Here is a 14,329-nt window from a genome sequence, read left to right on the forward strand (position 1 = left end):
CGCAAGCTAGTTCTTTTATATGTGACTTGTTATTCTTGAAATCTGTTTTTTTTGCTCTGGAGATAAGGGATTAGAAAGTTTGAGAATGAAAAAAACTTATTTGGAGATTAACAGGTTCATTCAATTTTGAAAAATTAAAAGTTGAATATGCTATTAAGAAATTGCAAAGGTTAAAGTGAAATCTATCACACTTTTTAAATTTAAGATTTTCGGTACTTTAATAGTAGAGCTAGTGTGGAAATAGTCAGAAACCGATCCAAAAACCAAATATCATAGTAAAACCATTTAAAATAATCTTGAAAGTTTTTACCGACACTCAAAAAATAGCAAGTACTGAGTTTTTGCCACTTTTGAGAAATCAGTAGCAATGTCGCATTTTTGAAATCTCTACAATTTTGAATATTGATATTTGAAGTACAAGTAAGCCTTAAAATTTTAAGCAAATTTAATTATTTGATCAAGTACTTCAAAAAAGTGGCAAAAACGGCAATTTTCAATTTTTGAAACAAAATTCCGAATTCGAAAAATTTGGTGTTTCCTAATGTTCCCACTGACGCTACTCCACCTTTTATTTTTTTTTCAAATTTCTTTGTTCAATCAGTTTTTATGTTTGAATTGAATGTATTTGGATTTTACTTGTTGTGCTCAGAAATATTTCTTTAGCCCAAAAATACAAAAATATTCCACACGTTTTTGTTTGTTATAACGAAAAAATAATGTTTTTTTAATACAAAAAATCGTAGATTTACTAAAAAATTATGATTCAATAAACTAAAACATTTCACAAAAATTATGTTAGATTTTACTTTGAAATTTAGGTGTTTCAGCGCGCACTTTTATTAAAACTAGCTTTCAAAAGCATCCCCTTTGAGTAAAACCAAAAATTGTTCGAAAAGTGATATCATGTGATAATAGGGACGTTTTCGACGAACTAGGTGTCGGCAGCGGGACAAAAACGGCAGTGGGGACAAGTGGCCTCACCATTTTTGATCGTTAACAACACCACTGATAATGGTTGATTCACTGTTGTCTTACTATTTTATTATTTGCCGCAATGATAAGTGAGAAGAGGCGAGAAAATGTAATAATATGTTGGTAGTTGATAAACAGTGGTTGGAATTTCTATGAATAGAATTTATTAGAAATATGTTTGAGATTTTTTGTTGATTTTTTGTATGTGGTTACGAAAAGCTCTTACATGACACGGAGAGAAAGCAGAGAACCTTCAGCTTCTACATGCCTGGTGACCTTCGTTGTTCAAACAGAAAAGTTTTGTGGCGGGAATCTTTGAAAGTCATCAGTCACCTGCGAACGTATTCCTTGGAACATAAGTTACAAGATTGAACTGAAACAAAATCAGGGGAGAGCCATGAAATAAGTGTTTTTCAAGAAAAACAAAAAAGAAGAACTAAGCGTTCAAAGAACAAACGCACAAAACAAGCGAGGTGATTGGTGCCGCCGCGCTTTTTTCACGTGGATCTCCGCCGTTGCTAGAGTGGAGTTGCTGAGCACTAGCCGATTTTCAGTAGTTTTTATTATACGACGTTGAACAGTAATGAAAAAAAAATACGTGAAACAATCGGTCATTTCTAACGCGTGATGAATTTTTGAACGATAAATACTGTTTCAAAACTCACCCAAAAAAAGAAAAGCCGAAATATGACCATGGAAAAATAAAAATTGTAAGAAATATGACTGGTCCGAAAAGTCGAAATTTAAAACATTGAGTGCATATAATTGCAAACATTTATCGCGTTTCAAGAGATATTTTTAAGCCAATTTTGGAACTGACCTCCTTAATAATACAATTTTTTTTGAAGAAATCTGGAGTTTATTGTAAAAATCTAGTAAACATGCATCTAGTTTTGAAAAACTAACAACTCCCTGAGATTGAAGTTTTTGTGAGAATCTCAAAATTATTAAAATTTTTAAAAAATTATACTACGGCTGTCATTATATTTTTCCTGATGGGAAAAATAATATTGGTTTTTTCCCACCCTGAAAAGTTTAGAAAAAAAAGACAAAAATTCTGATTTTCTTAAAAATAAATAGCCTATATACTTTATTGTCTGTTATGACAAAAACAATACTATTTTCACCTTGTCTACTTTATGTAGCTTTGAGTCTAACTGATAACAAAATTTATATAGAAAGTTTTATGGCTGAGCAAAATTAGATCACTTTTTTGGTCTACAGAGAATTATGGATTCGGAAAGGTATGGATAACCGCATTTTTTGTACCCGTAAGCTGAGTGTGAGCATACAAAAATTTCTTAAAAATATAGCACGTATTAAACCCACGCCTTTCACAAATCAAAGAAAATGATCGAATGACAAATAATAAAAACTTGTTGAACTGAACACTAATAGCTTTAAGCGTTCAATGATTAAAATTAAGCATAATAGTTTGTTGGAACGGAAGAAAAGGAGTCTGTGTGTGATCTCGTACATTATCGGCGTGTTTGTTTGATTGAAAATGATCAGAAAACCACACATTGGATGATAATAAAAGCATAAACATGGATAGACGAACAGATGGCCGACACGGATGAGGAACGATTTTTTGTCATTTTTTTCTAAGACTGTTTGGATGCCGTTTAATTTATTTACTATTTATTTCTTACTTGCTTCTTATTACTTATTACTTCTTAACTTGCTGTTTGATCAAGCACATCCTGTAAAAACTAAGGTAAGTTTGACATTAAAAAAAGCCAGAAACTGACACGGCGAACAAAATATTTCCCAAAATCTACTGCATTAAAGATTAAAATTCAAGAAAAAATCTTAATGACATTAAAACACATTTGATTTCGAATGCTTGAAAACATGTATGCCACAGTAACATTTTTCATTAAAAACATTATTTGTTATCTTGAGTTATGAAATGTTGAAATGTGAAGCTTGTGGTCAAATGTGGAACTTATCACCAACTACCAATAAAAACTATGATGACCATTATATGATACGCATGCCGTTTTTTTTGTATATTTTAATCCTATCGGGAACTCTGAAAACTTCTTAGCATTTACTTAGCACCTGCGGTTTGAAAAGGATAGAGGAAATTTCAAAAGGTATTATCATAAATATAATTTTACCAATGGACATCTACTAATGTAATTATTAAAAGCTTTGAACCTGTGTTTTCCAGCAAGAGTCATTTTGTTGTAATATAGGTGGAATACCGCTCAAAAGTTAGTACGGTCGATGAAAATACACACACAGAGTAGTTTTGCACTTACTAACAATACGCCCTCTGACAGTTATTATTGACTGCCATAATGATAGTTTCAAATTTCAAAAACTATTACTTAAATTTTTATATATTTACTATAATCATGCTTACAAATAATCAAACAGTGTTTATTCATTTTTGTTAGGTATTGTGTATTCCCCAAGATATTTTCTGTCCATTATTTCTATCCATGTGCGCATAAATTGAATACATTTTGTATTTCTGTATTTTGCTTTTTTATTGTGGCGAACGGGATTATTTAAAAGGTTTGTTAAACAGCTTCAACTTTTCACCCCAGTCAATACCTAAATTTGATATAAAGTTGTGTCATTAGATATTGACACTTTCTAGCGAATTCCATGAAAATTTTTATGGAATCAACTGAGATTTTACCTGTAAGTTTCAGATGCAAAAATTGTGTTCTTGAACAAATTATCATGTAAATGGCAACAGTTTTCCCATTTTTTCTCCCTGATAACACGTAGTACTACAAAACTGATAACTTTTTGACGTAGTCTTAACTGAAAGTGCATTATAAAATGCCCGACAAAACTTCATTTTCCACTGTAAAACTTGAAAGTGATCTGTGATACTTTTTTTGTTACTACGCTTTTCAAGTTGGCTTATAACTTTTGCATTACAGCATTATATTTCCGTTAGTCTGTGTAAGAAAAGTTACACTTCACTTCAGGTTATTGTAGCAGAAATATCAATTTTTGGCTTGCCAGCAAATTTTGGAAGTGAACTTGACATTTTTAAGTATTTTTGCCAACAGAAAAAGTACAATTGTTCTTATTTTATAATTATTATATAATTTCTTAACCTTAAACTAACTAGTCACTTTGAAAATAATGGTCAGTACATTGATGATTTTGGTAAGTGCAAAGTTCTCAGGTCAGTGCGGCCACTTTTCATGGTCAAGAAATTCGCATTTGCGTTTGATTTGAAAACCATGTTTCTAAATTGTTCGCATTCATTTTCTTGCAGTTTCATTATACTTGTTTAGTGGTTTGTTTCAAATTGGTTTTGTTTTTTGATTTCAAAAAATGTGTTACCCTTTTCGAACAAACCCGATTACCTGTCATTCGAAAAAAACTAAACCTTATGATTCCCAAATACTAACTCACTTTTTTTGGGCGGTTTTTATTTCGATTCGGTAACCTCATGATTGACTCAAAAAAAAAGTTATATCATTTATTTCACAACTGTTATAAATTGCATCATTATTCATTCTAGAAAAGAGTTGTCAGAGTTGTCCTTTCCCAACTTTCTCCTTTCTCTTTTTCTCCAGCTGAATCTCTCTATCCATCCCGTCTTCTTTTTTCTCTACTCTTTTCCAATTTCTCTTTAATTTCCCTTCAGCCGTATTGACAGCCCGCGTTCTCCAACACACATCCCGTTCACTCATAACCTCACTTTCACTCACTGCTGGATGAATTATAGGAACATGCCGGATGGATGGGGAAAAGAAGAAAAGCAGTGGAGAGTTCAGAGAAGCATGGAATCTCGTAGAAGAGAAAACTTCCAGGGGACCACTGCACGCTCACGCCCCCTCACTCACTTCACTCATCTCACTCATTGTTCCGTGCGCGAGAGAGACGGCGATCAATGTTGTTGTGGTGATCACGCGCCCTCGCTGTCTGCGATGCTCCCAGTGCTCATCTCTCGCCACATTTTCTATACTTTTCTCTGCCTTCTCTGCTCTCACTCTCCACTTTCTCTACACATCTCTTCTAAATTCCACACGCGCCTCGTTGTCGGAGTCTCGCTCTCTATCCCACTTGCCTCACTATTAACCGCTCTCCAACCACCCTCCAGCCGGCGAGAGGGCAGCTGGTTGGCCGGTAGCCGAGATACTGCACTATTTGAGGAGAAGCCGGGCGGTACAAGGCGTCAACCACGTTCAATCGGCTAGTCGGTTGTCTCCTACACACATACACTTTCTCTCATTCAATCTTCACTCGCAACGTCTCGCCCTCAGACGATGTTTCTTCAAAACCCCTTTCCCGGGTGTGTGTGTGTTTCCTCCGCTGCAGCTCTCTTTTTTTCTTTTTCCCTTTTCACTACTTTCCGCCGTTCGGTAACTCTTTTTTTCTTCCTGTATTTTGCAATAGTTGCTTTTTTCCTTTCTCTGACAACACACGGAGTTAAAGCGAAAACCTTTCTTTGCACTTCACTTTTGTTCTCAATCTCTCTCTCACTTTCTGCTCTGTTTGAACTTTTCCTTTCAAACTCCCCCAGGAACAAATTTTGATTACAGGGTATATTGGCCGAATAATCCGAGAAAAAACAATGGTGGGGTCAGCAAGGTGACCTGTCATCTGTCATCATCTGTGTTCCCACTTGCGACCCCCTACCGTCACCAATCTCCATCAATATATTACGGATTACAAATTGGTGAGTATTCATACAAAACTTCACGATAAAAATAAACTTCCGCAAAAAAAGTAAAATGTCCCTTAACGAGATTATTGAAGAGCGGTTGCCTAGCAACTGTCTTGTGAAACGCCGTGCCTTAACATGGATAATAGACTATGCTTTTGCTTTCAAATATCAATTCTTGTGAAGCTTTGGTAACCTAGCAACTCATACTTCAGGATGGTTTTGCAAGGGATGAAGCAATTCCTTGCGAATTTGAAAGAAAACCCAAGTTATTGGGGCTCTTTTTTCGACCGAAAGTGTTTATAAACGTGAACACTCTGAGATATTTTCAATAATTTAAATCAAAATTTGCAGATGCTGGTTTGATATGTTGTCATTCGAAACAAAAAAAACCTACGGCTTCCAACATGCAACGTAAACCACAGTCACTTCATCCAGCCTGTCAAGCCACACTACACCTGGCTACAACGACATTTTTTGTTGGATACATTGACTTTTTAGAATTTTTCCTTTCCACTTTATCCATTCTTACCCCACATTTTTTTCTGCTAGCTTGAACCGACATTAGACTTTATAGACCATTTTCTCAATTTATGTGTCTCGACTGAAATACGGAACTTTTTCGCCTCCCACTTTCTCATTTGAAAATATAGTCCGAACACTATAGTTATGGGTCTATGCTACGGTAGACACCTACGGTTGGAAACCATCTCTCTCAACTCTCTCTTCCTGCGGACTTTCTATTCTGTCTAAATGTAATCTCGCAACTTTTTTTACTTCCTTTTGGGCTCTTTTATTGTAATTGCTTTTTTTAATCTTAGACTAAAATAGCAAGATTAAAGGTTATCAGCCGGGAGGTACATCTTGATAAGTACTACTTGCTGGAAACTGATTCTCTCTGCACGTTTTTACTAGCACAACTGGCATTCTTCACTAGGTGATTTTCTAGGTGATAAGTTTTTATACAGAGAACATAAACACTGGTCACCTAAAAATTGTCTACTTTGCACGTCTCACCCAAGTCAGCCTCGAAGAGCTCCCACTCATTTGCTGCCTGTTCTCTCATCCGGAGAACAGGCTGCAATGAGAAAGTGCACAGCGAGATTTTCTTGGGTCAGTAATAGCTTCCCGGGTATGGAACAATATGAAGATGTCCTTGCTTCTTTTAATAAATCTTTTACTATAAAAAAATTACTTGATTATTTCATATTTATTTTTTGGATGTTTTTTATCGGCGTGACACGCATGTTTGTGTTATGAAATAAAACTGCGTAGGCGGTCTTAATGGTGATTCATGCAAAATGTACTAAAATAGTAAAACATCAGATATGACTTTCACATGACTAAGCATTTGAGAAAAGAACATAAAAAAGAAAATATAACTATAAAAAATGGGGTGTTAAAAGTTGTAATTCAAGCAGAACTTGAAATTTAATATACTAGAATTTAAAACATATATAGTTAACAGTAAAAATATGCGGTGACTTTAATTCAAATAAAGCAGCATACTAATTCGCTCACTGTAAAAAAAGTTAGCGACAAAGAGCACTTTGAACTAGGTCTCCTTCTCGCTTTTCTTTTCAGTAGAAAGGAGGCCTGTATGTACCAAATTACCGGTTGACAAAAAATTTTGTGGTCTCGCAGCTGCTGGTTTTGTTACGAAAATGCCACCGTAAATTTAAGAAATTACTGTTAATAAATTTTCACAAACAACAAAATATTAGCAATGGGGCATCCGATTGCCGATGAATTACACAAAGTTGGGCAACTCCCATTGCCGGTAGCCAAAAACTACTGCCCTGGTTCACCAGTTTTTTCTGAACGATTTTTGGAAAATTTTACAGTTTGAAAAAGTTTTTATATTTTTTTACTCAAGAAATCTTGTTGCCGATTGTAAGACACGTTTGGTCTCCAAAATTTCAGATGTATTTTAAAAATTACGAGTTTCGCTGCAACATTTTAGCAATATTGTACTCCTCGCAGCACTCGGCAGTTGCAACTAGCAACATATTCGCGATTTTGCAAGAATTCGTTTTATCTCTGGTGCAATTTTTACAATTGTACAAACTATGTTTTATAAGTGTTTTGAAAAAATCGATACACCTGTGCTCTAAGTTAAAGTGGCATAGCTTACTAACAACCTGAAGCAATTTAGAACGCAAAACTTGGCACAGTACCAAACTCTTAAAGATTCGTATTTCCCTCGCGAGACACTTTATATTACAAAATCAGTTAATTCGAAAATAATTTATTCAATTAATTCTTCAAAAATAAATAATGTACATTAAAATGTACATTTCAAAAATCAATATTTTTTATATAAACAGTGTATTAGAGTGGGACCAGTGATATATTCCAAGTAAGTTCAATGTACAAGAATGCAAGGTTTATATGCGTTGTGTGAAGAGATTTAATTTATACTTGTGAAATATTTTGGTACTGCCGGTTACAATTCAGGCTATGCAAGGTCATGGCATTGGAACTGACTAGGTGTCACATATTAGAAGATCCAGAAGTATACCCAAAAGTTAACCCTAATATAAAACTGTGGCTCTGACATCTTCAGCAGCTACTGTAATGAGAATTGGTTGCTGATGAGTACAACGGATTATTTGTGACGTTTAGCATTTTACTGGTGTCCTGCGGATCAGTGGAGTTTTTGAGCATGATCTGCTTATCCGGTTTGGCAGTTCGTAATAGCTTTTGAATCTAAAAACACGTTTTTATTGAGGACTTTAGTTATTTTCTGAAATAAATTCTTACATTTTTCTGGAAAGAATCTGAGAGAAAAACGTAGAGGAACGGGTTCGCAGCAGAGTTGATGTACTGAAGGGCAAATGCAAAGTGTGTGCAGCAAAAAAGCAGGTACTTGCTTCTAGAAAAAAATAATTATTGCGTAAGTAATTCTTATGTTGAAAACGTTTTCATGTTAACGTAAACAAGCAACCAACGCTGTGTTGGTTTGTACATATAGTTTAATCAGCCGTCTCCAGAAACCAACAAGATGTTCCGACATTTAGTGCAAAACTTTTAAACTTTCAAATATGGAAGAAGTTTTTTGTCCAAATAAGTTTGTGTCAGCATATGTTTTTTCGTAAATTATCACCCCTCCCCCTGCCTTTATTGTTAGTTTCATTTTTATCTGACTGAACATTGTAAGTTTAGGACCACCGTAACCCGGAAGAGTTCACTTCAAAAACCACTCAACTCTCTTGTTAGTATGTAGTTTTTTTGCAACCCCTCCTTCCTGCCCCATTCAAAAGTTTCTAATGAGCAGTAAAACTCTCGGGTTTGAAATTTGAACTCCGGAACTTCATTAGAAAGTCACGCGAACTTTTTGGTTGACTTCCGCAATGTAGGAGGCCGACTTACTTTTCGAATAGATTTGCTTCAATCGACCATTGAACAATCCAAAACGGAAGCCAGCAGTGGGTGTAGGAGATGACAATGGCTAGCCCCATTATGGTTACCTAGAAAAAACAATGTTTTTCTAGAGTCAGAAGTTTCAAAGGTAGACTCGTGCTATTTTTATGATATTTCTGAATGCAAACCTTGGTAGTTCGTTTCTTGGTAGCCGTTCTTTTAGTTTGCATTTGTCGTTTTCTTTGACACATTTTCAATATTATTTTGAAATAAAAATACCAGACGGCAACTAATGGTATCAGATACGAAAGGGCAAATGTATAACTGATGAAGAATCTGAAATATTTCAAGTTTAACATCTCAAAAGAATTGACTAAGTACCTTCTAGAAGCCAGCATGTTCTGCTCGATCTCATTAAGCAATGTTTCATTCATTTCGGTTGCTGACTCGAGTACAGTGACGTTTCCAACAAATAGCATGCAGCTTCCTCCCCTGGCCTCGCCAGCTGAAAAATTTGTTGAAGTTTTAGACCGAATTGCGGTAACTTATACGGTCCTTTCGTACATTTCAGTTGATTTGATGCATTTACTTTTTCTTTTTTCTTTTCAGCCGCCTTTTTCGAATTTGCCGTTTTTTTCCAAATATATTTTCTAATTCTAAAGTGTTTTTGTTTTTGTTTCTACGAATGCATAGATTTAAAATGACTTGCATTTTAAAAAAGTGTTTTTTTTTTTTGCATTAATTTTAGTTTTGAAAACAGTTCTGAGTTGAACATCAAGGAACAAGACATATTCCGGAAATGAAAACATTTTCATTCTTGAAACAACTGTAGCTCAAGAAATTTTTAATTGTTTTGAATGTTTAAAGTTTATATCTCTCACTTTTGCGCCTTGGAAAAACAAAACAAAGAACTTTTCGAATTTTTTTAGATCAGTTCACGGAATTCTAAGTCATTGAGGGAATCTTTTTGCAAAAATAGGTCTCAAAAAATAGATAAAGCTTTTTAAAACATTCCAAAAATAATATAACATGATGCTAGAATGCTTATAACAATATGATTTCTTCCAAAACTACTTTTTAGGAGCGAAAGATGCTAGATACATAAAAATGTAGTGAAAATTCAGATCTTAATCTGTCCATTTTTAGACAATTTTAATAGAAGAATCAACGGAAATATGGAACTCACCCGAAGAAGATTTGATCAGCTTGACAAACAGGAACAACGGTGTCATTTCCAGAATGACCATTATCCATGCAGCCACAGACAATGCAAATGCCGCCTGTGTTGTTCGGAACGATTTCGACTGAATCGGGCGACAGACCGCCAGATATCTGTCGAACGAGAGTATTGCAATAAAGACGGCAGAGGCAAACTGCGATACTGCATTTCCAGATATGTACAGTTTACACATTATTGGTCCCCATATCCAACCATCATGAGACGACTGGGCAAATAGGGACACTGGAATGCCACAGAGGAAGAGGAGATCCGCAACGGCAAGGTTGAATATGTAGATGTTAGATATTGTTCTCATATCACTAAAAGTTTCATCATGATTTTTGATTTACTCTCCTGTCAGGGAAGAACGTTAAGTGCTACCCAATTCAAAATACGAAACATTTGATTTCCGATTGGATATTTGAGTTTCCTTTTAGCTTCCTGTTCACATACTCTGTCAAACTCACCGGAAGTACACAATAGCGGCCAGCACAAAAAGATTGGCAGGAATGCCAATAAGTGCGGTCAGACACCATGTAAGATGAGCAACAGTTTTGATCTGAAAATTGGAAGATAGCAATGAAAAATCTATTTTCGGTTACTTTTTCGGTTACTTTTCTATACCACTACGGTCAATTTCGTTTACTTTTCTATACCACTACGGTCTGAATGTGACTTTTTTAATCTTCAGATTTTGTTGATCAATTTAGTTGTTTATTTCACGTTATTTGATTGATTGAGTAACATTTGAAGCGGATAGGTGACAAAGTGACAAAAGTGGTATATAATTTTTTTTTTCGGAAATTTTGAAAAAGTTTTTGAAATTTAATCTGAAAATTCGTTCATTTGAGCACTGTTTGAGTCACAATTGTACAAATAAAACTTAAAACTCTTCAAAAAAAGGTGTGATTTAAACCGTTTTAAATAGAATTCCTTTTAACGTGCGTTTGATTTTGCAGCCGACATAGTTAGTTTTTTTTTTTAATTTAACTGTAAAAAATCCACAAATCGGTTAACTTGACGGACTTTCTATTGGCGTCATTTTCGAAAACTACTGAATTTGCTTTTAAAAACATTTACTGGTGTCTCGGTGAAGTTTTCTATGGATTTTCAGCTACTAAAACTAGAAACAAGTAAATAATGAAAACACAGTGGTTTCAGATCGCTGAGATGCCCCCAGAAGGAGTTTATTGGCAAAGAAGAATGAAAAGCAAGTAATTTTCTGATATTTGTTAAAATTTCTGCTGGTTTCTCAAAATCCAAATGTTGTACAACGTTAAGAGTACTTTTTAGTCATATTATTTTGATAGTTTTTGAAGAATTAGTTCATTCACAGTAGTTTCCTAAACACACTTTCACAGTAGTTTCCTAAACATACTGTAGACCTACCGGATCGATGACCTCCGTGAAATTTTGTTCGTTGGTGTTGTTCATCATCTGGATTTCTATATCAAAAGCGACATCGCAGTTCCTGAAAGCACTCATTTTTAATTCTTGACTAATTCAATAACACGAAAAAAAGTACGAATATTTGTAGCATAAAATGAGAACGAATCAGTGAGAAGAAAAACGGATAAATGAGAAGATGTGAGAAGACAAAAAGCGAAGATGAGAAAGTAGGCGTGTTCTCTCAAAAAGCACCACACTTTTCCCAATCAACCGTACCGAACGGCTAGATGACGCAGACAGCTTGAAAGTGCAGTAATTCTCAATGGGATTTAAGTTCAAACAAATAAAAAGTTTAGAAAAATGTCAAAGATTTGAAAAAGAACATCGTCTTGAAACTAAGCGGGGGCTGGCCAAATAAAAAATAGAACTTCCGCTGAAAAAGGATACGAGGACATCGAAGATATCTAGAGAGTAACATATGGTCTTTAACCTTCTCTGTGGGTGCAGACTAGGCCTGTGGGACAGATTTTGCCACACAGGTCGCAAAATTATTTTTTTGAAAATGTTGAGTGTCTGCAACTTCGGCAATTGTCAATAACTAAAAATATATAGGTATTCCCGCAAAACCACGATGTGGATGACCGAATGACCACCAGTCAAAATTATTGTTAAATTTTTGATAAAGCTCTGAAGGTTTCTTTAACTATCAGAGGCCGAGGCAAAGCCTTAGATAAAGCCTTTTCCTGAAAAAAACTTAAGCATATCCCTTGCTTAAGTCGGATCACAAAGCTCAAGCATCAAACAATGCCTAACTTGAGGTCTATGTCGGAGCGAAAGACAGAGCTTGAGCTTGAAAAAACCCAGAACTGTAACTAGACTAAATCCATAACATAAGCATCAGCATAAACATTTCTTTAAAGTAAAAGCTTGAAATTGAGAAAAAAACTGAGCTTAATATCAAGAGCAAGCCTAAGACTAAGTCCAATTTTAAGCTCAAGATTTTGCTTAGGCGGAAATCTGAACTCAAACACAAGCCTAGGCTAAAGTCTAAGCCTGGACATAAGCTCAGGAGTCATAAAAACAAAATTGCTCATTGAGCATCAGAACCCTTCATATGAAACACTGAATCATCATGAAACTAGATTCGAATAAAAAAATGCTGACCAAATAAAAAATGAAACGAAATAAACCGAAGACAACAAAAAAAGAACTTCCTTTGAAAACGGATACGAGGACTTTAAGACATGTGTGTATACAAGAGCATTGAGAAAATTCAGAAAAATGTGAAAAGATGTAATCGAAAGTGTAGGAAAATGATGTTTGGGAGCAAGACAATATTGGGCAATGAGAAATACGATATGGGAGGCAGAAAGGAGGCAGAAAGTAACCTGACAATATGTTTTGACACCGCGCCGACCCCCCCCCCCCCCCCCCCCCGCTTACCTGCTCACCAAAACAAGACTGTTTGTCGGGGAAAAGTTACCAGAATTTTGAATTCCAGACAGAAAATGATCATCGAAACTTGCATTGTCCTCCTGTCTATAAACAAAGTTCACAAAAGGAGCATCATCACATGGCTCTTCCCGTTTTTCAAGTCCAGTTTGATTACCAATTTCCGGTGGCCACGATTCAAAAGTGCAAAAAGTCCTGTGAATGTGTGTCGAAGAATTTTATTTTGAATCAAGATTTTTTAACCGAATAAGGCAAACAATTGCTAAAGTAAGATTAGAATTAATTATGTAAAATCATTTTCTGTTATTTTGCAACACCTTTGTGAAAATACTAACACCATAAGGCTGGAAAAAAACTTGCGAGAGCCTCTCACAACCCGTTAAATTTCCGTGTGAAGTTTTTTCAGTGCACTTTTTTGCTGTTTTCAGGGTTGTTCCAAATTTTACTGACAATACGGTTTATCGACTGTTTGAGAGCAAATGAATATTTTTAAAGCTTTTTTGAAACTTTTTTGACTTTTAGAAACAATTAAAAAATGTTATTATCAAGTTAATTAATTAACAAAACTTTCTCAACAATAATATAATTTTTCAAAATCTACCACATTTTTTTCCTGTAGTTAAACAATTATAATACTATAAAAATTTTGCAGAAATTCGATGAAATTTGAAAATTGTCGAACTATCTTAAGAAGCTTGTCGAAAGCGTCATATTTCAAAACATTAAAAAAAAACAGTTAAGCTATTTATTATAATCTAAAAAAAAAATATCAGAGGCCTATTGAAAAATTATTGAAAAATTGAATTCACTATTTATGTAAGAGTAACAAAATTTTCCAGCCAAAAACCTGTGACGCATATATTTTCAGAATGAGACTAATTTTTGGGCAGACTTTGGGTGAAAATGAAAAATAAGAAGAGACAACTGAGAGAAGCGGGAAAAATAAGGCCTAATAAAGGAATGTCGCCTATTTCTTTTTTCTGTTTTGGATATTCTTGTTTTTATTTTCTGTTGCATGGTGGGTAATCTCTTATGTTTTGCTTTTTAATTGCTTGTTTTTAATACACATTTAATTTTTCATTTTTAATCATTCATTTTTATGGCCCGCTTTCGTGTCAATTTTATCAATTTCCTTGTTTCCCGCGTAGATTTAAAAAAAACAAAATGATAAAAAGTGGGAATGATGGGTGTCATTCTCAGATACATTTTTCATGGAGCTATCCCATTTCTACCTTGATCGTGACGTGTCCTGTTCAAAATACAAAACAATTTTGGTGTTATTTTCTCAATTC

At 34.7% G+C, this 14,329-nt stretch overlaps 1 protein-coding gene and 5 non-coding genes across 6 annotated transcripts; 4 read left to right on the forward strand and 2 right to left on the reverse strand.

Annotated features, from left to right (window-relative positions):
* Positions 1-1,408: 1,408 nt before the first annotated feature.
* Positions 1,409-1,476, reverse strand: R106.4. The gene has a single exon (NR_072960.1). It is a non-coding gene; the product is annotated as an Unclassified non-coding RNA R106.4 (non-coding RNA).
* Positions 1,477-5,491: 4,015 nt separating this feature from the next.
* On the forward strand, positions 5,492-6,798 carry R106.8. The gene is made up of 2 exons (NR_146643.1): positions 5,492-5,629; positions 5,969-6,798. It is a non-coding gene; the product is annotated as an Unclassified non-coding RNA R106.8 (non-coding RNA).
* Positions 6,001-6,090, forward strand: R106.6. Its single transcript, NR_102261.1, has one exon. It is a non-coding gene; the product is annotated as an Unclassified non-coding RNA R106.6 (non-coding RNA).
* On the forward strand, positions 6,682-6,776 carry R106.7. Its single transcript, NR_102262.1, has one exon. It is a non-coding gene; the product is annotated as an Unclassified non-coding RNA R106.7 (non-coding RNA).
* Positions 6,799-7,845: 1,047 nt separating the features above from the next.
* On the reverse strand, positions 7,846-11,673 carry npr-24 (G-protein coupled receptors family 1 profile domain-containing protein). Its single transcript, NM_078432.7, has 8 exons — positions 11,586-11,673; positions 10,664-10,755; positions 10,164-10,516; positions 9,359-9,482; positions 9,166-9,313; positions 8,987-9,084; positions 8,378-8,489; positions 7,846-8,323 (listed from the first exon to the last, which is right to left on the reverse strand). The coding sequence occupies exons 1-8, from the start codon at positions 11,631-11,633 to the stop codon at positions 8,177-8,179; spliced, it is 1,122 nt and encodes a 373-aa protein (NP_510833.3). The 5' UTR covers positions 11,634-11,673; the 3' UTR covers positions 7,846-8,176.
* On the forward strand, positions 9,271-9,291 carry 21ur-14750. The gene has a single exon (NR_072961.1).
* Positions 11,674-14,329: the final 2,656 nt, after the last annotated feature.

Source organism: Caenorhabditis elegans, chromosome X (genome assembly GCF_000002985.6).
Source record: "Caenorhabditis elegans chromosome X".
Classification (NCBI taxonomy): Eukaryota; Metazoa; Nematoda; class Chromadorea; order Rhabditida; family Rhabditidae; genus Caenorhabditis; species Caenorhabditis elegans.